General features: G+C 49.3%; 1 protein-coding gene, 1 long non-coding RNA gene and 4 other non-coding genes across 6 annotated transcripts; 1 reads left to right on the top strand and 5 right to left on the bottom strand.

Annotated features, from left to right (window-relative positions):
- The first annotated feature begins 2761 nt into the window (after window positions 1-2761).
- On the top strand, window positions 2762-16971 carry TRNAU1AP (tRNA selenocysteine 1 associated protein 1). Its single transcript, XM_056123591.1, has 9 exons — window positions 2762-2844; window positions 3354-3451; window positions 7574-7673; window positions 8274-8326; window positions 10527-10658; window positions 14001-14120; window positions 14715-14877; window positions 15057-15090; window positions 16722-16971. The coding sequence occupies exons 1-9, from the start codon at window positions 2818-2820 to the stop codon at window positions 16856-16858; spliced, it is 864 nt and encodes a 287-aa protein (XP_055979566.1). The 5' UTR covers window positions 2762-2817; the 3' UTR covers window positions 16859-16971.
- Window positions 16972-17419: 448 nt separating this feature from the next.
- LOC130032012 (uncharacterized) lies at window positions 17420-20626 on the bottom strand. Its single transcript, XR_008793720.1, has 6 exons — window positions 20381-20626; window positions 19948-20125; window positions 19253-19367; window positions 18852-18905; window positions 18354-18406; window positions 17420-17575 (listed from the first exon to the last, which is right to left on the bottom strand). It is a non-coding gene; the product is annotated as an uncharacterized LOC130032012 (long non-coding RNA).
- Window positions 17647-17720, bottom strand: LOC130032249 (small nucleolar RNA SNORD99). Its single transcript, XR_008793796.1, has one exon. It is a non-coding gene; the product is annotated as a small nucleolar RNA SNORD99 (small nucleolar RNA).
- LOC130032238 (small nucleolar RNA SNORA61) lies at window positions 18690-18823 on the bottom strand. The gene has a single exon (XR_008793788.1). It is a non-coding gene; the product is annotated as a small nucleolar RNA SNORA61 (small nucleolar RNA).
- Window positions 19020-19148, bottom strand: LOC130032233 (small nucleolar RNA SNORA44). The gene has a single exon (XR_008793783.1). It is a non-coding gene; the product is annotated as a small nucleolar RNA SNORA44 (small nucleolar RNA).
- Window positions 19777-19911, bottom strand: LOC130032221 (small nucleolar RNA SNORA16B/SNORA16A family). The gene has a single exon (XR_008793772.1). It is a non-coding gene; the product is annotated as a small nucleolar RNA SNORA16B/SNORA16A family (small nucleolar RNA).
- Window positions 20627-22209: the final 1583 nt, after the last annotated feature.

A 22209-nucleotide genomic window follows, 5' to 3' on the forward strand; every position in this document is an offset into this window, starting at 1 on the left:
GCTCTGCACTCAGGAATTACTCCTGGCGGTGCTCGGGGGACCATATGGGATGCTTGGAATCGAACCCAGGTCGGCCACTTGCAAGGCAAACACCCTACCCGCTATGCTATCACTCCAGCCTCAAGTTAACTTTTTTTCATAAAAATCAGAGAATGGAGATAGCACCACTAGATGTAATCAAAAACACAAAACCACAGACTCATTGTAAAAAGGTGCATATATAAAAGGCTGGGGAAAGCGTAAACCTCTAATCCTGGCTGAGTGTGGACCTGGAAGGGGCCAGTCACTAAACTATCTGAAACTACAAGAGAAGGTATTATTCAGAAACATGGTTAAAGGGCCAAAGAGATAATTAGGAAGGCAAAGCACATTGTTGCATGTGGTTGGCCCTGCTTCTAATCTCCAGAACCATATATGGTCTCCTGAGCACCCGTAGGGCTCACTCCTAAGCATGGAACTAGAAATGTTGCAAGTCCTGGAATGTAGTTCAATGGTAGAGTACATGCCAGTTATGGCAGCACAGAAATGTTTATGCACAGATTCTAGGCGACCAAGATTTGAACATAGTTGACTCAAACACCATGAAGTGGGGGGTTGGTGTTAATGTATATCAAGTTCAATTTCTGGTTGCCACTTCAAAAATGGAGCAAAAAATAGGGGCTGGAGCGATAGCACAGCAGGTAGGGCATTTGCCTTGCACGCGGCCAACCCCAGTTCGATTCCCAGTATTCTATATGGTCCCCCGAGCACCATCAGTAATTCCTGAGCACAGAGCCAGGAGTAACCCCTGTGCATCACAGGGTGTTACAAAAAGAAAAAAAAAGGTGCAAAAAATATTGGGGCTAGAGAAATAGTACAGAGAGTAGGGTGCTTGCCTTGCAATCCACTGACCCAGGTTTGGTCTCCAATATCCTAGGTGGTCCCCTGAATTCCACCAGGAATAATTCCTGAATGGAGCCAGGAGTAAGAACTGCCGGGTGTTTGCCCAGTCCCCCACAACCCTCGCAGCCCCCCAAAAAGAAAACAGCAGGTTAGAGTGCTTGCTTGCCTAGCATGTGGCCAATTCTGCTTTTATCCCTGGCACCCCCAAATGGTCCTATGATTACAAAACCAGGAGTCAACTGGTGTGGCCCAGGGGAAAAAAAAAAAACAAACATGTAATGCCTGAGACAGTATTAGGCGAGAGAGGAATAGAATTTGTGATAAGAATTTGGGACTGTACAGCAGGTCGATTCCCTGGCACCCCATATGGTCTCCCCAAACACCGCCTTGCTTTGCATGTAGCCAACTTGGGTTCAATCCCAGCACCGCATATGATCCCCTAGCACAGCATGGAGTAATCCCTGAACACTGCAAGTGTGATCCCAAAGCAAAACAAAACCAGCTCAAATTCCACATAGTGGGGGGGAGGGGGGAGGGTGAAGGATGACTAGGATAGACCACTGGCAAGTCCAAGGTCACACTGAATTAGTGGTGTCACCTTGACAGGATATAGCTCCAAGTGGTGGAGAATTACCTGACTTGTAGGTGCCTTGTTGATCCCCCGGGTCTGACACAGTTCCCAGCAATTGCAGGCTTTTATTTTTTGCCTTTTGGGTCACACCCAGCGATGCTCAGGGGTTACTCCTGGCTCTGGACTCAGGAATTACTCCTTGCAGTGCTGGGGGTACCATATGGGATGCCGACGATCGAACCGGGTTGGCCGCATGCAAGGCAAACGCCTTCCCCGCTGTACTGTCAATCCGGGCCTCGCAATGGCAGGCTTTAGCCCCAACAGTTGCTGAATTTGACCCAGGCATCCCGCAGCACCTTCCAGGCCCACACAGCCAGAATTAAAGTTGTGCGTTCCTCTCCCCCACCATTTTTATATGCACCTTTTTACAATGAGTTTGTGGTTTTGTTTTTGGTTTCATCTGGAGGTGCTAGGGGCTATTCCTGCCTCGGAGTTTAGGAGTCCCTGCTTTGTCCGTGACCTTGCATCCCATATGCAAAACAAAGGCTCTTCTCTTAGGGGTCTCTCATCAGTTACTGTTTTTCTGCTGGAGATTTGAATCTAGACACCTACAAGGCCAGTGCCCTACAGTGGAGGCCCCATTTCCGGCGGAGGACAAGCCAACTTTGCCTGTGCAATTTCACATTCACAGGTGAGGGGGCTTATTTATTTGGGTGCCAAAAGTTGCAGTACTTGGGGCCGGAGCGACAGCACAAGGGTAGGGCGTTTGCCTTGCACGCGGCCAACCCGGGTCTGATCCCCGGCATCCCATATGGTCCCCCAAGCACCGCCAGGAGTAATCCCTGAGTGCAAAGCCAGGAGTAACCCCTGAGCATTGCGGGGTGTGACCCAAAAAGCAAAAAAAAAAAAAAAAAGTTGCAGTACTCAGGGGGACCTCCCGGCTCATGCAGGACCGTGCGGTGTACTGGGTGAAACCCCGCTGTCCAGAGCCTGCAAGGCCTGCGCTCTCCCCACAGCCTAGATGAAAGTCCAAACCCGCTCGGACAACGTGTTTCAAACCCCGCGGCTCCAATCCGGACCCCGCCCTCCGCGGGCCAGGAGCGCCGCGCGCGGCTGGGCCGCGGGAAAACCTGGGGCGGAGTTCCGGACGGCCGGCTCGGAGCGTGCGCTGGCAAGCCTGGGGCGGAGTTCCCGGGCGACCGGCTCGGAGCGTGAGCGGGAAAACCTGGGTCGGAGTTCCGGGCGGCCGACTCGGAGCGTGCGCGGCGCGGCGCGACGCGGGCGCATGCGCATGCGCACCGGCGCTCTCCGGCTGGCGTCCGCGCGGCCTCCGCCGCCCGCCGCGTCCCGGCCCCGGCGCGGGCATGGCCGCCAGCCTGTGGATGGGGGACGTGAGTGAGGGCCACGAGGGGCTGAGAGCGCAGATGCCAGGGGTCCTCCTCGAACCTTGAAAGAGGAGCAGTGGCTGGGGAGGCGCGTTCTTGGGGCGACGGCGCGGGTCCCGCCCGCAGCTCAGGGGCCGAGACCCCCGCTGAGTGCCGGGTGCTGGGGGGCCGGCGGGGCGGGCACGGGGCCCTCAGTCTGCGGGAGCGGCCCCCTACAGGGCTTCGGAGTGACCGGGGCAGAGGAATCGGGGTCCCGACCCTGCGTGGTGGGTGAGGCTGCCCCCCACCCTTCCAGCCCGGCGCCGCCCCCAGACGCGCGAGGCCTGCCCTGGAGGGGCGGGAGCTGCCAGGACGGACGGGCCGTGGTTCGGGGACGTGCCGTGGTCCAGGAGGGGCGGGAGCGCCCCCCAGGGACTTGCCGTGGTCCTGGAGGTGCCGTGGCCCGGGATGTGCTGTGGCCCCCCGGACAAGCCGCGGCCCGAGCGCCCCATGAAGCCGAGCTCTCCTTTGCGCAGCTGGAGCCCTATATGGACGAGAACTTCATCTCCAGAGCCTTTGCCACCATGGGGGAGACCGTGATGAGCGTCAAAATTATCCGAAACCGCCTCACTGGGTATTTGGCTTCCACCTTCTCGGTTCTCCCGTCGTAGCTGCGAGTTTCAATTCTCGGGGGAGTGTCAGCGTCGCAGGAAGGACTCCTTGTCCCCAATCACCTTCCTGATAAAGGAGTCAGAGCGACTTACCTGAGGGCTTTCTAAGAGGTCGTAGAGTTGGTTGCACTGGATCTGGGGAACCTGGCTGGCTGGGTTGGAAAACTTCTTGCATGGCCTTAGGCAAGTGACTGAGGCTGCTTAGAGTTGGGGTGAGGATTAAGTGAATTGATTTGCATCCCACATTTAGTCCTGTGTCTGGTATGTGGTAATACAGTATATTATCCTACACACGTGCTTTACATACATATAATATATATGCAGCATATGTATTATATGTATGTATGCATATAGTATGGACTCAGGAAGTACAAACAGATTGGACTGGAGCGATGTAGTATTTTAGTTAAGGTGCCTGTGCACGGAGAATACAGTCAAGTGAATTCTGAGCATTGTGCCAGTAGTACGTAGCCCTGAGCTCCAAGGACTAGATCAAAGCCAGCTCACCCACACATACATAATAAAGAGATGATCTGTAGTAAGCTCCAGTTGGCTTTGGAGCATCCCTTTGGCGCTGGCAATGCTTTGGGGACCCTTGTGCAGGGACCAAGCCCTGTTTTGTATGCAAGCTTGTGCTCCAGTCTTGTGAGCAAGCTGTTAGCCCCCTTAAAAAAAAAACACACACACACCGAATAAATCATAAAAACCTCTGAGTTAAGAACTATTTTTTTTTTTTCTTTTTGGGTCACACCCAGCAATGCACAGGGGTTACTCCTGGCTCTGTGCTCAGGAATTACCCCTGGCGGTGCTCAGGGGACCATATGGGATGCTGGGAATTGAACCCGGATCAGCCGTGTGCAAGGCAAACGCCCTACCCGCTGTGCTATTGCTCCAGCCCCAAGAACTATTATTAAATAAGTTAATTGTCCTAAAGTTATGTAGCTATAAAGTAACAAGCCAGGCCACTCTCCTCAAACCTCATGAATGCCTTTTACTCTTAGGCCATTGAATGAAAATGGAGAGTGGGACCAAGGGTGTGTCTCAGTGACAGGATGCGTGCCTTGTTTATGTGAGGCCCTGGAGTCTTAGGTTCTAGCCCCTTACAAAGATTTTCAAGTGACATATAAGTACACTAAAGATAACTGGAACTGGAGCGGTGTTACAGGGGGCAGGTGCTTGGCTTGCAAATGGCTGACCTAGGTTTGATTCCCAGCACCCCGTTTGGTCTCCTGAGCCTGCCAGGAGTGATCCCTGAGCACAGAGCAGGAGTAAACCTTGAGCACTGCCAGGTGCTCAAAAACCTAAAATAAAATAAAGGTGGGCTTATGCATGTGGGAGTCCTGCTTTTGATCCCCAACTCGCATTGTCTCCCAGCACCTCCAGTGCTCAGCTGGGAGCACTGTCAGATTTGGCCTAAAACCTTCTGTGACACACACAGCAGGCCTGAATTCAGGCCACTGTTCTCAGTATTCACCATTAGTGAAGCTCATAGACTTATATTGGGAACCTCGAGTAGTCAGCCTTTCATTCTTGGTATTTGAACTGAAGATCTTAAAATCATATTTTCAGAGAAGTTTGGATGACTTCCTTGTAATTGCTTTAAAGATAACATTAAAGAAAATTAGCTGTTTTCATTATAAATCACATAGTAGGAAAAGGATGCAGGAGAGTATTGTAATATCCTATTTAATGTCATTTAGTGATGCCTTCAGATATACCTACCAGAACTATCAGTTTCAGATACAATTTATTAGCATGGCCTACAGTAGGTGATTTTTGTTTTGGGGCCATACCAGCGGTACTCAGGGATCACTCTTGGTGTGCTCGGGGGATGATATGGGATGCCAGGGATCAAACCAAGGTTGGCCACGTGCGAGGCAAATGCCCTACCCATTGTATTATGACTCTGGCACCATGGGTTTTACCTTTTGATGGAGGTTAATTAAGTAGAAGTTTGTGACTTGTGACCAGTCATGGAGATACAAAACTGACGCTTCCAGGTCTGGCCTCCCCTGGCTTTGCTCAGGATGCATTTATCTTCTTTTTGCAGGGAGGGACCCTCCCAATGGTACTCAGAGTTTACTCCTGACTCTGTGCTTAGGGATCGCTCCTGATGGTGGTCAGCGGACCATAAGCAGTGCTGGAGATCTAAGTGGGATTGGTGGCACGCCAGTCCTTGCCTACCATATTGTCTCTGTGGGGACTCAGCATTCAAGAAGGCCGCCTGCCCGTGGTCCAGCTCTGACCACCTATCAGCTAAAAGTTCTTTTTACACTTATACAGGTCCCAGCCACTACATGGCACATGTATGGAAATGGTGGGAACCACCCCCAGCAGATGGAGACCCCATGCTGGGGTCTCTGAGGTGACTTTGGGTCATTGGCTAGTGCACAGTCTTGTCAGAAAGGGGACTTTTGGGTTATTACAAAATCTGGTTGGCACCATGCAGAAGTTTGTATAGCAGGAGGCGAACTGCACAGTAGATCACAGGCTGCATTTGCAGATTCTTGACTAACATGTACAATATCCCAGCTCATCAGTTATTAGGAAGCCCAGTCACTGATTATCAGCTCCTGTTCGATCTCCAGTGTGAGATCTGACTTCTGTAACATTTCTTCTTCACAGCAAGAATTTCTCATCTGAGGGTCACATCTTTTTTCCTTTTTACATTTGTTTTCAGTCTCCCACAGCTGTGCTGGGGATTGGGAGCAGGGGCAGGGAAAGAAAGCCTCACCGTTTGCTGAACCACACTCTGGTGCTTGCCACTCAGAGGCCCGGTTCAAGAGACAAGTGTTTGTGTGGCAGAAAAATAGATTTATTCAGGTGCTCAGAACACTTCTTAATGGGCAGGAGGGATGTTCAAAGGGCTGGAGCATATGCTTTACATACAGGAGGCCCAGGTTCAGTTTCTGGCACAGCATGGTCCCCCATGCACAACCAGGAATGACCCTGCGCATTGCTAGTGTGTGTGTTAACCAAAAAAAATCTTCAGAGAATATCTTAAGGGTGCTGGAGAGACCGCTGGATGAACTGAATGCTTGCTTTGTACGTGGGAGGCCAGATTAAATTCCCAACACCACATGTGGTCCCCAGAGCACTGCCAGTAGCAACTTTTAAGCACAGAGCCAGGAGAATTTCCTGCGCACCGCAAATAAATAAGCAAATATAATTTTAAACGGGTCGGAGTGGTAATATAGGGGTTAAGGTGCATACCTTGAATGTGGCCAACTCCATTTCAATCCCTGAGACCCCATGTAGTCTCCTGAGCACCGCTAGGAGTGATCCCTGAGCACAGAGCTAGGAATAAGCGCTGAACAGTGCTGGATATGGCCAAAAATAAAAATAAAAACCGAAAGCATCTTGGGAAGAGGATGTGGCTCCTCCATAAAGTATATGCCTTACATGCATAAAATCTATGACACCACACATGAACAAAAAAAAAAACCCAAGCCTGTTCCATCTGTTCCATTTTCACATTGGGGCTATATAGAGCTGATTCACAGGGTAAATTAGAAGGAATTAAGGGTAGTGGGTCAGAGGGAGAGGAAAGTCCTGTCTTGAGGATGATGTCAGAGGTTAATGAATTCCTAGAACAGGGTGATGTTCTGTTCTTTATAGAAGTGTGAGATAACTTGGTTAAACAATATCCATCTCTCAGGTTTGCATGATAATCTTTTAGAATTCTTTCCAGAGGGTTGGTATTTGATTTTACCCCCTCCACGCATAATTGCATCTGTTTTAACATTAAACAAACACTGTAGAGGCCCGAGAGATAATACCAGTACAGGGTTGAGATGCTGGCCTTGTACGTAGCCAGGAGTGACACCCCCCCCCCCCCCCCAGCCCAGCACGAAGTCAATACTAGTGATGCTTCCCTCTCTCCCATCACTGCTGGGTATGGCCTAAAAACTAAATATACAGTTCAGGATTGGCAGATGGGGCAAAGACCAAGGGGGAGTTCGAAGGTACCGGATGTAAATGTGGAGTCTGATGCTTGCTGAGGATCTGCCCTACCACTTACACTGCCCTCTGCCCTGGAAATGACATGTTTAACGGTGCTGTTTCTCTATTGGCTTCCTTTCTAGGATCCCAGCTGGCTACTGCTTTGTAGAATTCGCAGATTTGGCCACAGCTGAGAAGTGTTTGCATAAAATTAATGGGAAACCCCTGCCAGGAGCCACACCTGTAAGGACATTCAGATAATGATGTTGCCATTGTTATTGTCAGTGATAACTATCATTTATTCCTACTGTGTGTTGATATTTTTTAATCTTGTAACACCCTGAACAGTAGGCATTGTTGTCTTTGACAGACCAGGAAGCTGAAGCTCAGGGAAGTGGAGTAACTTGCCCAAGGCAACACAGGTAGTAAGTGGCAGAGCCAGGATGCCTACTGAAGATTGGTTGCCTCTTAAGTCCATGCCCTTTCTGCACCACTACCTCCCATTATGGAAGACTTGAGACTCTAGATCTCTTGCCTGATTGAGAAACTAGAACAGGCTGGCAGCAGTGAGGCCACGATGCAAGAGAGTTACATTCTGCTCTTCCCACAGTTACTTAGCTTACAGCTGCACCAAGCTGGCACACCTGGGCTCATAGAACCATGGAGCTGGCAGTGCCCTTAGCGGTCATCCGTCAACCCCCTCATTTTATACAGGAGAAAGAGCTGAGGCTTAGAGAGGGGGAGATATATTGGCCAAGGTAATTTATTTCCGTTTTTTTCAAATATTGTTTGACTCTTGAAACACCTTTCTCTGTTTTAGTGTGTTTGTTTTTAAATTTTTAGGCCAAGCGTTTTAAATTGAACTATGCCACTTATGGAAAGCAACCAGACAACAGGTGAGTACAGAATGTCCCCAAGGCAGCATCAGGCCCCAGGAAATGCCCTGGTAGAGACTCTACCCCTCACCCACTCCGCACCATAGGCCCTCTGGTCTGCTTGTGTCTGTAGTCCCATGTCGTCTGTTTGTTTCCTCTCTCATGTCCACTGTAACTCTTCACATTACTGAATTTTCTTTCCTAAGAAGTAGCCCGTGGGCTGGGACTGGAGAGGTTGTACAACAGGCACGGCATTTGCCTTGCACACAACTGACTCAGGTTCTGTGATTCCCCGAACTCCGCCAGAAATGAACCCTTAGCATAACCAGGAGCAAGTTCTGAGCACTGCCAAGTCTGGCACAAAATTTTTTTAAAAGGATAAAAAGGAAATAGACTGAAATGGGGACTAGAGAGTCAGTGCAGCAAGTAGAGCGCTTGCCTTGCACCACACAGCCAGCTGGGTTTGCTGTTCAGCACCCCATAAGGTGCCCTGAGCCAGGAGTGAATCCTGAGCACAGAGCCAGAGTGAGTCCTGAACACTAGGTGAACTTTAAAAAAAAATGGGGTTGAAGTGATAGTACGGCAGGTAAGAGGCACTTGCCTTACATGCAACCGACCTGGGACCATCCTTGGCATTCCATTTGGTCACCCAACAACTCCAGGAGTAATTTCTGAGTGTAGAGCCAGAAGAAGACAGCCCTGATAAGCCTTGAGTTTTTTTTCTCTCCTCTTCCCTCCCCTCCCCTCTCCTCCCCTCCCCTCTCCGCTGTTCAGCACCCCATAAGGTTCCCTGAGCCAGGAGTGAATCAGTGAATCCCCTCCCCTCCTCTCCCCCCTCCACTATTCCCCTTCCCCCTCCTCCCCTTCTCTCCCTCTCTCTCATGGCTCAAGGGGTTACAGAGTTCGTACAGCAATCAAGATTTTTTGCCATGTGCACACAGACCTGGTTTTGATCCTCAAACCTTATGTAGTCCACTAAACCCACCAGGGTGATCCCTGAGCATAGTCAGTGTGACCCAAAAATAAAAAAACAGCCTAAGTGATAAACCAGTGAATAGGATGCTTGCCTTAACTTGTGGTCAACTGAGGTTCTATACCAGGTGTTCCACCTGGAGCACCGCCCAAACCCAAAAAGTACATATATACACCTGCTGAACTCATGCACTGTGTGCTGGAGGCCTGGGATCCCTGGCACTTCATGGTCCCCCATGCACAGGTGGGACAACCACTGAGCTGTGCTGAGTGTGACCCAAAAAAAACAAATATTATGTATAGGGGGGGACTAGCATGTAACTCTTGAATGAGACCTGGGGGTTTGATCCTCTGCAAAAATTTAAAGCCAATATACCAATGGTATTCTAAATAGTTTTTAGAATTTCTTTTGGGCTAGAGCAATAGCACGGCGGGTAGGGCATTTGCCTTGCACGCAGCTGACCGGGTTCGATTCCTCTGTCCCTCGGAGAGCCTGGCAAGGTACCGAGAGTATCCTGCCCGCACGCATGGCAGAGCCTGACAAGCTCCCCGTGGCGTATTCAGTGTGCCAAAAGCGGTAACAAGTCTCTCAATGGAGATGTTACACTGGTGCCCGTTCAAGCAAATCGATGAACAACGGAGGACAGTGCAACAGTACTTTATGGATGTGTCTGACTATTAGCCCTTACAGTTACAGTGTTGATATAGCTCACCAGTAGAGCATATTCTTGACTTGTATGAGGGTTGGGCGTTTTGACACCAGAAAAGAGGGGAAAATTGAAATATATGTCTCATATGAAAAATATATCTCATGAAATATATGAGAATTGGGGCCAGAGGTGGGCTTCACACAAAGTGCACTGTTTTGTTTGGTTTTGGACCACACTAAGCAGTAGGCTTACTTACTCCTGGCTGTGTGTTCAGAGATCCTCCTGGCGAGTTCAGAGGGTGCCAGGGGAACCACATGGGATGACAGAGACCGAACACGGGTCAGTTATGTGCAATTCAAGCACCCTACCCACTGTACTGTCTTGCTGGTTCCTTTTTTTTTATCTCTTAAGCACCTTTGCCTCCTCATGCGTATTCCGTAACACTTAAAGTGAGACAAGCTTTGCGTATTTGCGGCAGGAAACTCCTGTAACCCTTCTGCCCACACTTCCAAGTGAAACAAAATCTAAATTGATCTACAAAAGTGGACCAAATAGAACAGAAGTTCTGGTTGTCTCTGAATCTTGGTCTTTCTTTTCAGCCCTGAGTACTCCCTCTTTGTGGGGGACCTGACCCCAGATGTGGATGATGGCATGCTGTACGAGTTCTTCGTCAAAGTCTACCCCTCTTGTCGGGGTGGCAAGGTGGTTTTGGACCAGACGGGCGTTTCGAAGTAAGATCTTCTCTGCAACCAATGCTTCCTCTCTTACTTGACACATTTTCCTCTAGAGGAGATTATTACAAAGAGGCCATGTAGCTTGGTGCTTATGAGCACAAGCCCTGGAGCCCAGCTGCCTGCTTTGATGCTCGGCTCCAGCATTGGCTGGGAATGATGCCGTTGGCCAGTCTCTTGACACTCAGACCCCTATTTCTGTTGACTAGAGCAAGACAGATTGATGGAAGATAGAGTTCCCCTCATTCCCCTTTTATTTTCTATGATTTCAGTGATTTAGGATCAGCTGAGGTTTGACAGTATCACATATGCTGTCATGGGTACTGTGAGAGAATTCACAGGCTGTTGGAGACTCCCGTGCAAGATGTGAGTGAGTTCATTCCCCAGTGCCACCACGCCTGCCGGGTGAGATCTTGGCAGTTCTGTCGTCCGTGGTCCCTGGTGACACACAGGTTACCACTGTTCTGCAGCTCGTGCAGAACAACAAAAGGGCATGTCTATGTCCCTCCCCTCATAACTGAAAAGATATGTGACTATTCTGCCCGGAATTCAGCCCCCAGCAAGCACATGTATGAATGCCACAGGAAAGGAGCTCAGAGCTCCTCAGTAAGGCATGTGCAACCCCTAGTCATCACAGCAACCTCCATAGGGAATAGATGGTGGGATAACAGGAGGGGTCAGAGAGATGCTACAGGCATTTTCTTTGCATGCAGTTGACCTGGGTTCGATCCCTGACACCCCATATGATAGGAGCACAGAGCCAGGAGTAAGCCCCGAGAATTGCCAGATGTGTGCCCTGCCCCCCCCCCCCAAAAAAAGTCTTACATATGCTATAATAAGATACAAGAGAAGGTCAGAGAGATAGCTCAATGGGTGGATACAGCTGTGTGCAGAAGACCCACGTCTGATTCACAGCATCATATGGTTACCTGATGGAGAGGAATGTCTAAATACCACCCAGAATTTAAGAAAAATTGAAGAGAAATGTAAGGTCTAAATAGTTGACAGTTAAGGTGTGTGTCTTTCTCCCCTGGTCCCCCCCCCCCCTTTGGGCCACACCTGACGGGGTACCTCTTAAGATCTGAGTTACCTGAGGGGTAACTCTTAAGATCTGCACTCAGGAATTGCTCTTGGCGGTACTCGGGAACCATATGGGATGCTGGAGCGCAAACCCAGCTGACTGTATGCAAGGCAAACACTGTACCTGCTAGACTATCACTCTGGCCCCAGAGAAGCTTGTCTTGCATGCAGCGGGCTCCAGTTTAATCCCCAGCACCCTCCGAATCTGCCAGGTGTCATCCCTGAGCCACCAGGTGTGGCTCAAAAATAAAAAGATTATTATGCTTGCCTTGCATCCTGACACCACATAATGGTTGCATAGCCCCCAAGCACTGCTGGGTGTTGAGGCACTGCACACATACACACACATAAAAAATGTTTTGAACTACATTGGGCTTGCATTGCGTGGGTCCACTTAGACTTGAGATTTTTTCTGTCCTTGGGTCCACATTCACAGATTTAGCCAACTGCAGATTTGAAATCCAAGTATATGGAGGACCAGTATAAAAAAATGTGGAGTTTTGGGGCTGGAGAGATAGCACAGCGGGTAGGGCGTTTGCCTTGCACGCGGCCAACCCGGGTTTGATTCCCAGCATTTCATATGGTCCCCTGAGCACCACCAGGAGTAACTCCTGAGTGCAGAGCCAGGAGTAACCCCTGTGCATCGCCAGGTGTGACCCAAAAAGCAAAAAAAAAAAAAAAAATGTGGAGTTTTGACCACCAGGCTCGATACCCTTAACCTTCCTGTGTCAGTACTGTCTACAGTTTTGTGCCTTCACTCAGTCTTAGAACCTATAGACAGGTAAGGATGAACTGCTCTTAGGTGTTCTGAAGATTAGATGATACATTAGGAAATGACTCATGATTATTACTTCAAAGGCGCATTTGTATTATGTTTTGTGAAGCTAGGACTCAAATCCAAAGTCCGAAACATTCAAAGTAGTTGCTTCACCACTCAGCTACATCCCTGGCCAAAAAAAGGCTCTTTGGTGGTTTGGGGTGGGACTGGCATGCCTGGCTGTGCTCAGGGGCTATTTCTAGTTCTGTGCTCAGGGGTAGCCCCTGGCATCATGTGTAACGGTGCTGATTTCAGCCAGTCAGCAGAATGTAACTTTAACCTCTACTCTCGGCCCAGGCTCATTCTTCCTGCATGGTTGGGGATGGTTGGGCAACAGCTAGCAGTCCATGGGAACGACTTCCTGCTCTGTGCTTGGGGATCACTCCCAGTGATAGACCCAGAGGACTCTGCAGTGCCAGTGATCGAACCATGCGATTAGCATGGTTTAGCCATATGCAGAGCTAGCCTATCTGTGCTCAGGGCCTATTCCTGACTCTGCTGGGTAGCTAGGTGGGTGGACTTTGGGAGGGGCAACCATATGTGGAACCCAGGACCTAATTAGGGTCTGCCTCGCAAGGCTCATTTTTTTTTTTTTTTTGGCTTTTTGGGTCACACCCGGTGATGCACAGGGGTTACTCCTGGTTCCTGCACTCAGAAACTACTAGTAGTGCTCGGGGGACCATATGGGATGCTGGGAATCAAACCCAGGTTGGCTGTGTGCAAGGCAAACGCCCTACCTGCTGTGCTATCGCTCCAGCCCAAAAGGCTTATTCTTGATCCCAAGAGCAGTGCTTAAGCTCTGGGCCCCGAGGAGTCTGACAGGCCTGGACTGGGATCCTTCTTCCTCTTTGGCTTAGGAGGGGTTCTTAAACCTCTGAGTCTTGACTCCCTCCAGCAGAATGTGGATCCTTTCCCTCTTCATCAGATTGCTGGACTCTTCAGGAAGGTAGCCCTCAGGAAGGCTTAGCACAGTGCCTTGGGAATAACCACTCCGCATCTGTTCGCTGCCGTCCATTTCTCCCCAAGTCTGTGTGCTGAGGGGAACAGGAGCCTTGTCTGCGTGTGACTCCCAAGTGCCACTCCCTAGCGCAGTTGTGGCATACACATATCCTTGCTCCGAGTGAACGTCTAGCACTGTTCTTGCCTTTCTGGTCAGGAAGAACATCAGGCACTTACCATAGCGACTGAGTATTGGGAGCAGCATTGTGCCTGGGTCCACTCAGGGAAGGTGTGGGGGAGAAAGTCGAGCTAAAAGTGGGGACCCTGCCGTGCTCGGGCTCCTCCGTGCTCGACGCCTGCATTGCTCATTGATGGGCTCCCACCTGTGGGGTCTCCTCCCTCCCCCCTCAAGCAGTTGACATATGCTCTCCCTTTTCAGCTCCTTGTCCACCTGCGCACTGACACATTCACACGTTGTGATCTAACTAGAGTGTTCTCTCTGGCAGAGGCTATGGATTCGTGAAGTTCACAGATGAGCTGGAACAGAAGCGAGCCCTGACAGAGTGCCAGGGAGCAGTGGGGCTGGGGTCTAAGCCAGTGCGGCTGAGTGTGGCCATCCCTAAAGCGTGAGTCTGGCTCTGGCTGGGGCAGTGGAAGGCTCTGAACTCCCCACATACTGGTCTCTCTTTGTTGTTTTCAGGGTGTGCACATGTTGAACCCGCCACGGTTCCCATCGCCAGGGCCCAGTGTTGAGCTGTCAGGCCAGGTGGACTGAGTGTAGCCAGCCATGGCCCCTGCCCACCCTTACCCCCCAAGTTATATACCAAATTTTTACAGTAAGTTAAAGATGGCTGGGGACATAGCTCAGCAGTAGAGCACTTATTTGCCTTGCATTCTCTGAGGTCCTGACATCACCACCCAAAAAAAAGAAACAAAATTTAGTTCAAGTATCAAGTAATAAATGTGTGTCACTTGTTAGGCTTGTGCTGAGTGGTGGATATGAACAAATATAACTCCCCCAGGAGGGAACTCTGAACCCTGTCAGTTGTGGGACAAAACTGTACCTCAGTTTTCTCGTCTGTAAACTAGGAATAAAGGTGTCCTTATTGCATATGGTTGTTAAGGAGATTATGAATCTGTTAAGAGAACCTCAGGCCATGGAGAAAGTCATGGACATGTCTGCTTACAAGAGTTTGTTTCCTATTGGTTCTTGATTTAAGGAGTCGTGTGAAGCCTATGGAATATAGTCAGATGTACAGTTACAGCTACAATCAGTATTACCAACAGTACCAGAACTACTATGCCCAGTGGGGTTATGACCAGAACACAGGCAGCTACAGCTACAGTTACCCCCAGTACGGCTACACCCAGAGCACCATGCAGGTAACCGTGACTGGGCAGATTTGGCTCTCCTGGGTACTAACATTCTCTAGGATGGGGTTGGTAAGGGAGGGAGCATGGGCTTCAGAGGGAGATAGTCAGATGTGCAATTCCAGAAACTTTAGTCATCCTTTACCCTGTATCTTCACTGAGCTATTCACTGTCCTCTGGTCTATTGGCAGACATACGAAGAAGTTGGAGATGATGCCTTGGAAGGTAAGAAAAGAATTCTCTTTTAAGGGCTGGGGCTCAGAGGGTGGGAGTACATACTTTGTATATGGGAGCCTCGTGTTTGATCTCCAGTAGCCCACGATCTCCCACGCACTGCTTGGTGTGATTGTGACCCAGAAACCACAAAAGATACTCATATACTCTATCTTCCATCCAGAGTCCCGGGAAAGCAGCTCCATAGAGAAAGGAACCCACTCCCCACCCCACCCCTCTAAATACAGACTTTCCATAGCCCTCAGTTTGTGCTCTAGCAAAAGCATTTGTTTGACAGCTGGAAAATCAGCTCTTTATTTCAAGTTCTCAATTTTTTGTATGTATTTTAAGTGGCATGGGTTTTCTTTGTTTTGGGGCTACACCCAATAGTGCTGGACTGTTTTCTGGAGTGGAGGAGGCATGCTGCACATGCTCTGCTTGACTGTTAATCCCTCCTGTTTTATCCTGGCTTCCTTAGGAGTTCTGGGAATCCACACCCAGATGCAAGGCATGTGTTCTATCATTTGAGCTACATCCCCAGCCCAAATTGAAAATTTGAGCACTTAATGAAATGATACCTGAATTCAGAGCCAAAACAAGACTCCCCTGCCCCCCCCCCAAAAAAAATTTTTTAATTAAAGCATGAGTAGGGCCAGATAATTCAATAGGTGGTACAGCATTTGTTGCATGTAGGAGACCTGGGTTCAATCCTTCAATTCCTGTGACCAGCAAACCCTGCAGAGTCAGGAGTCGCCTCTGAGTACTGCTTGGTTTGATTCCCCCAAAACAAAAATAAACCAAAGAATGAGCACTCTGCTCGGTGTGGAGCACAACTTACAAAAACATAACTATCGGGGCTGGAATGGGGAGGGCGCTTGCCTTGCATGCAGCTGACCTGGAGTGGATTACCAGCATCTCATATGGTCCCTTGAGCGCGTTAACCCCTGAGCATCACTTTGTGACTTAAGAAACCTCTTCACTGTACTGTGTAATATTGTGTTATAATATATAGTATTAAGAAGTTTGTTCTGTGGCTGAGGAGATGGCTTATTGGTACTTGCATGTGTTACGGACCTGGGTTTGATCCCCAGCACTATGAAAATATTTTTATTTCCCATATAGTCTCCTAAGCACCACCAAGAATAATTCCTTAGTGCGGAGCCGGGAGTAAGGTGACCCTGAGCATTGTGGGGTGTGCCTCCCCTTTTGTTTTCTGGAAAATGCTCTCATAAATCAAGATACTCATTAGTTTTTGAGATGAGTGATAGTACTGTGATTAAGATCTTGCAAGCAGCCAACCAAAGTTCAATCCCCAGCACCCTCTGTGGTCCCTCAAGTACTGCCAGTAGCCCCTGAGCATTTGCTGAATATGGTCCAGAAACTTTACCATACTAACGCATAGCATGTGATGGCTCAGAGACCCAGTGGTGGTTTTGACTAACTGAAGTACTAGTCTCTGAACACTACCTGTCCCATTCTTTTAAGTGTCACAACCCCACTTTCACTCTCACTGGGATCTTGTGAGCAGTGTCTGCCCTATGGGGAGTAGGGATCCTTGGAAGGACAGGGAGGCAACAGGAAGTCTTGCTAAGCACTTTTTGTATAGTTCCAAAGCTGTCTTTCAAGCTGTCTTTCTCTTCCAGACCCTACACCACAGCTGGACGTGATTGAGGCCAACAAGGAGTTCATGGAGCAAAGTGAGGAGCTGTATGATGCACTGATGGACTGTCATTGGCAGCCACTGGACACAGTGTCTTCAGAAATCCCTGCCATGATGTAGCCAAGCCAGAATGGACTATGAAGGAAATAAGACATCTTTTAAAAAATAACTTTTACACCTTTATACTGAAATGTTTCCAGAGATATTTCTACAACACTGCTACCTTCATTTGAGTTGTTCCGAGTTTGATTACTGTGCCAACTGAGCATTACACAAGTTCAAAGTTTGGGGCCTGAGTGTCTCTTCCCTCAGTCATTGTAGATTGAATCTCAAGCACCAGATGAGGCAAAAAGAGAGCCATTTATCTATGATAATGTTTCAAGAACTAGAATCTTTAAACATGGGGCAGGTAGTCACTCAGCAATGCAGATGATCTAACTCAGGTCTCCACAGAAAGTATGTCATCACGTGATGTTTGCATCTGTTTGGTGCCAGACCCACAGTAACCATTTACAGTCCAACTTAGCTGTATCACAGGTAGCACTAAGGATCCTGAGCGCAAGTCTAATATTTGAACTATCAGAATATTTCAATAATGCCAAATATGGCCCCCAAAAAAGCAACCCAACACCCCTTGCTCCCAAAACCCAACACCATGAGAAACAAAACTCATGAGAAACATTTCATGATGGAAACTCCAAGCTTTATTTGATCAGTTTGTCAGGTATTGACATTATTGCTGAGGAGTAAGTACAGTCATCTGCAATTGCTTGTCTTCTGAGTTGCAGCCTAAAACCCCACATATCCATTTTCCAGCTTGTCTCTTCACTTTTCACGCTAGAACAAAGTATAGAGCCAATGTATCAGAGTTTGTCCCAGTTATAATACCCAAGCATTTTTCTACAAACAGCAGGTCTCAGTCCCATATCCGCATTTATCATCCATAGATGTCCATTCAGATAAGGTTTCATCCTGAACCAGCTGAACTAGTAACCCTTAACTACAAGGAACTCATTTCCACCCCAGCCCATCAGTCACGAGCTCAATCAAGCTACTATGGTGTTCACAGCAATCAGGCTTGCCCAAGATGCCCAGGTACACCCCAACAGTCAAGTCAAATACAGCTGTTCAGGTAGTTACAAATATATGGGCCATTATTATACACAACAGACCAGGGTTCATTCTCCAGCACCACATAGACCCCCATACTGAAGATCCCCTGAGCTCAGAGCAAGATGAAGCCTTGAGCACAGCCAGGTGTGGCCCAAAACATGAAACACTTAAGACCTGGGTGCAACCTCTGGCCCTCAAGAGTAAAGACCTGAGTTTAAAGGTCTAGATTCATGGGGCTGGAGCAATAGCACAGTGGGTAGGGCATTTGCCTTGCATGCAGCCCATATGCCCCCCCCCCCCAGCCCAGCACCCAGCACCGCCAGGAGTAATTCCCGAGTGCATGAATCAGGAGGAGTAATGCCTGTGCATGGCCAGGTGTGACACAAAAAGCCAAAAAAAGGGGGGGGGTTTAGATTCGATTTCCCTACTGCTTAAGAGTTCCATCCAAGTCACACTCTACCTCATGCTGCAGCTAAAACCAATCTCCAACCACTCAACTTACCTAATAACATAAATTCACAGCAGGAGCTTTATTGATAATTTATTGATGAAGACCTGTCAAAATAGATCAGAGGGAAATTAATGCATAAACTCTTCTGAAATGTTCGCTTTCCATCACTATAACCAACTACCCAGCACTTTGTGCACTCATTTTTCTGAGCCACACCTCACACCTGGTTCCATACTCTGGGATTACTCCTGGCATGTTTGGAGAGCCGTATGGAATTCCAAACAAACCCATGGCAAGCACCTTAACCCATAGTATTGTTGCTCCACCCCTGTAGATCCTTTAAGCCCAGCTTTTCTCCCAGGTATAGCATCAAATTTGAGAATTCAAGTTTGTCTGAAACTAGCCCATGTGCTACATGGCAGACTCAGGAGCCCTGTGAGGCCAGCTTCAGTGTTACTATCCCTCCCTTTACGACCACCAAGACCAGTGTTCAGATCCGATGGGAAAGGGAACAGGAGGGTCAGGCAACTCCTCATGACCTAACTTTACCTTTAAAGGAACAGCTCCAGCGATCAGCTGTCAGTTTCAGCTATTTCAGAAAACCTGATGGCAATCAAGAAATGTTAGAGGTTAATAGTTGATAATATTACACATGAGTATCTGAACATGATGCTGAAACAACTCAAGGTTGAAGGCCCCAGGGCCAGAACCTTTTTAGTTTATAGGAAAGGCGAGTGGCAGCTGCAGGTACTGGCGACCTGTGCTGTCAAAGTCTCTCCAGGTTGCTCTCGCATGCAGTTGGAGATACCGTGGACACCATCAGCCACAGACCTTGGAAACATGCTACCCTAACTTCCCCAGGCAATTCCCAAATTTTGTCTCAGAAAAATAAAAACCCACACACCCACGCCAGGGCAGTTTAAGGCTTCATCCCAATACTCCCCACTCACCAGAAAGCCTGAAATATTCACTCAGGATAGCTAAGAACTGTCCTACTAGATATTCTTTCCTTCACCTAGCCATCGGCATCAAAGGTTTTGGCTTCTGCTGGCACAATGTCTCCTTCTTTAGGGGAAAGAACAAAACTAGTTAATGGCCGTTGCTCCCAGGTTGTCCAAACCAAACTCCCTCTCCTCCACTGTTTCACACATCCAATTACTCAAAGGCCTGTTGGAAGTAAGAGCATTAAATTCCCACCAACCTAGTGCGAGGAGTAAGTTTAGGCCACACCCAAAAGCACTCAGGCTGCTCCTTATTCTAAAACCCAGGCCCAGCACATAAATCAGCGCTCCGGCGTGCAGCATTGTATTCCCCACTCCAGGTACTTCGGTTGGGTTATGTTTTTATAAATAGCAAATAGGGTCAAGGATAATTCTGCTGACAAGGACGCTTGCCTTGCCTGAAACTATGGATTTGATCCCCAACACCACATCCAGTACCCCCCAAATATACGAACACTAAGATATACAATGGAAACTGTCTTTTCCCGAAATGTTGCAGATCAGTTACTACAAACAGAACGGCGACCGTCAAGGAAAACTGTCACTCTGGGCTCCTTTTTGACCACAGCAGCTATGTGGAAGTTGCTGCAGCTTCGATAAGGGCCACAGGACAACCCCAAATGCAGTTTAACCAGCAGACTCACCCAAATCGTGTGCAGCAGCAGCCGTGACTTCCTGTAACTCGGCTGCTAGGCTTTCTGGGGTCTCGGGGGCATTCCGTAGGTCCAAACCGCTGACTAGCGCGGACTCGCTTGATCTTCGCCCTCATATAAACGTTTTAAAGAGCAGTTCAGGCCCATCATGTTGCTCGCTAAATCTGACCTACCAATGTAAAGTGGAAAAACCGGGATTCAAAGGTGGTAACAGCCGTCCTCCTTGACCCCCTTGCTTCATATCCACCCACCAAGGTGACCTTTACCACGTGCTACACGGGCTGATACAACGGCCTCTGCCTGGGGACCACCCAGCAGGCAGTTTACCCCGAGCGTATTCAATACACCACCTCGTTGCACCTTCTACTGAAGTCACTTCAGACCCAGAACCACGCGGCTCCCAGGCCCGACTCGCGTTACTCACCGGCGCCGTGGGAAGCGCGGGGCGAAGGGCGCGGCCCTCGTGGACTCCGGGCCTCCCATTGCGCACGCGGCGGACACAGCCCGCGGGGCGCCGCTGCTGCGAGGGGCGCAATCACGGGCACCCCGTGCCGCCCTTAACATGCCGGAATGGGAGCAGAGCTGCAGGCGGTAGGGAGAAGAGGAGGCTAAGAACGATAAAGGGTGCGGAAGGCGAGCATCTGTTACCCGGAGACGCTCCAGGCAGGCACAGGGCATCTGGTCGAAAGGGCGAGCCGGCGCCGGAACGGAGCTTATATAGTCTCCACCCTTCACTGCCGCGCGGACTGTTAGCGTATCGGGCCGCACAGCCCGCTGGGAGTTGTAGTCCATCCCGGCTGCCGCGTCTCATGGCACGTCCTATTAGCGTAACGGCCCGCTGGGAGTTGTAGTTCATCCTGGCTGAAGCGCCTCGTGGTTTGTACGCATCCACTCCACTCAAGTACTGTAGTGGACCTTTTTCGAAGTGAGGAGGGATCCTGTAAATTATTTTTATTTTTGGTTTTTGGGCCACATCCGGCAGCGCTCAGGGCTTTCTCTTGGCTCTGTACTCAAGGAGATCCTAAGGGATGCTGGAGATGCTGGAGAAAGCGGGTCGACCGCGGGCAAGGCAAGCGCGCTACCCGCTCTACTATGGCTCTGCCCTCCGGAATTTTATTTATTATTATTTGTTTTAAAGAATCCGAAGAGGTTCTTTTTTCTTAGTTCAACTCTTAAGTTTCCCTGAATCCGCCTGAGCGGATTCAGGAATAAGTCCTGAACAGAGTCAGGAATAAGTCCTGAACAACGCAGGGTGTGACACAGAAACCAAAAAGCTGACAAAATATATAGACTTGAGGGCTGGAGGGATAGTACAGTGGGTAGTACATTTGTATTGCCCAGAACAGTCCGGGTTCCACCCCCCTCCCCACCCCCTACCCCATATGGTCCCCTGAGTATCACCGGTTGTGGCAAAAAAACTATATACATGGGCTATTGAGGCCAGGGAGATAGTACATTGGGTCCTTGCCTTGCACGTGGCTCACTCGGATTTAATTCCCCAGCACCTTGTTCCTGCACAGAGGCAGGAGTAAGCCCGAGAACAGCTGAGTGTGGTCCAGTCACCCACAACTCACCCCTCCAAAATAAAATTAGATTGTGTAGGGAGGAGTAAGTAGTACAGGTGCTAAGGTGCTTGCCTTGCATGCAGCTACCAGGATAGGATACATGGCACTGAAACATGCCAGGAGTGATGATTCCTGAGCACCCACCAGTGTGTGTCCCCCTCAACCCCCAAGTAAAGTCAAACTGAGTTCGGATGAAGACTGATTTGTCCCCTCACCTTGTCAAGAAGTTCAACCTGTGGCAGAGAATGTTGCTTAATGGTAGAGCACAGATCTCTCCGTGGGAGGCCCTGGGTTCCAGCCTTATCCATCAAAGTTAATAAATAAGAGGCCGCTGGGAGATAGATGGCTCACAGCACTGGTAAACATGCTCTACGTGCAGCAACCTCCGGTCTGGTTCTTAGCAGTGGTCGATCAGCAGTCACCACCAGAAGCAGCCTCAATACAGAGCTGGGGGCTGGAGTGACAGCACAGCGGGTAGGGCATTTGCCTTTCACGTGATCGACCCCAGTTCGATTCCAGCATCCCGTATGGTCCCCTGAGCACCGCCAGGAGTAATTCCTGAGCGCAGAGCCAGGAGTAACCCCTGTGCATCGCCAGGTGTGATTCAAAAAGGAAAAAAAAAAAAATACAGAGTTGGGAGTAGCCCTTAGCACTGTCAGGTGTGACCCAAATAACCACCTCTCTTCCT

This window comes from Sorex fumeus, unplaced genomic scaffold (assembly GCF_029834395.1).
Source record: "Sorex fumeus unplaced genomic scaffold, SorFum_2.1 ptg000047l, whole genome shotgun sequence".
NCBI lineage: Eukaryota > Metazoa > Chordata > Mammalia > Eulipotyphla > Soricidae > Sorex > Sorex fumeus.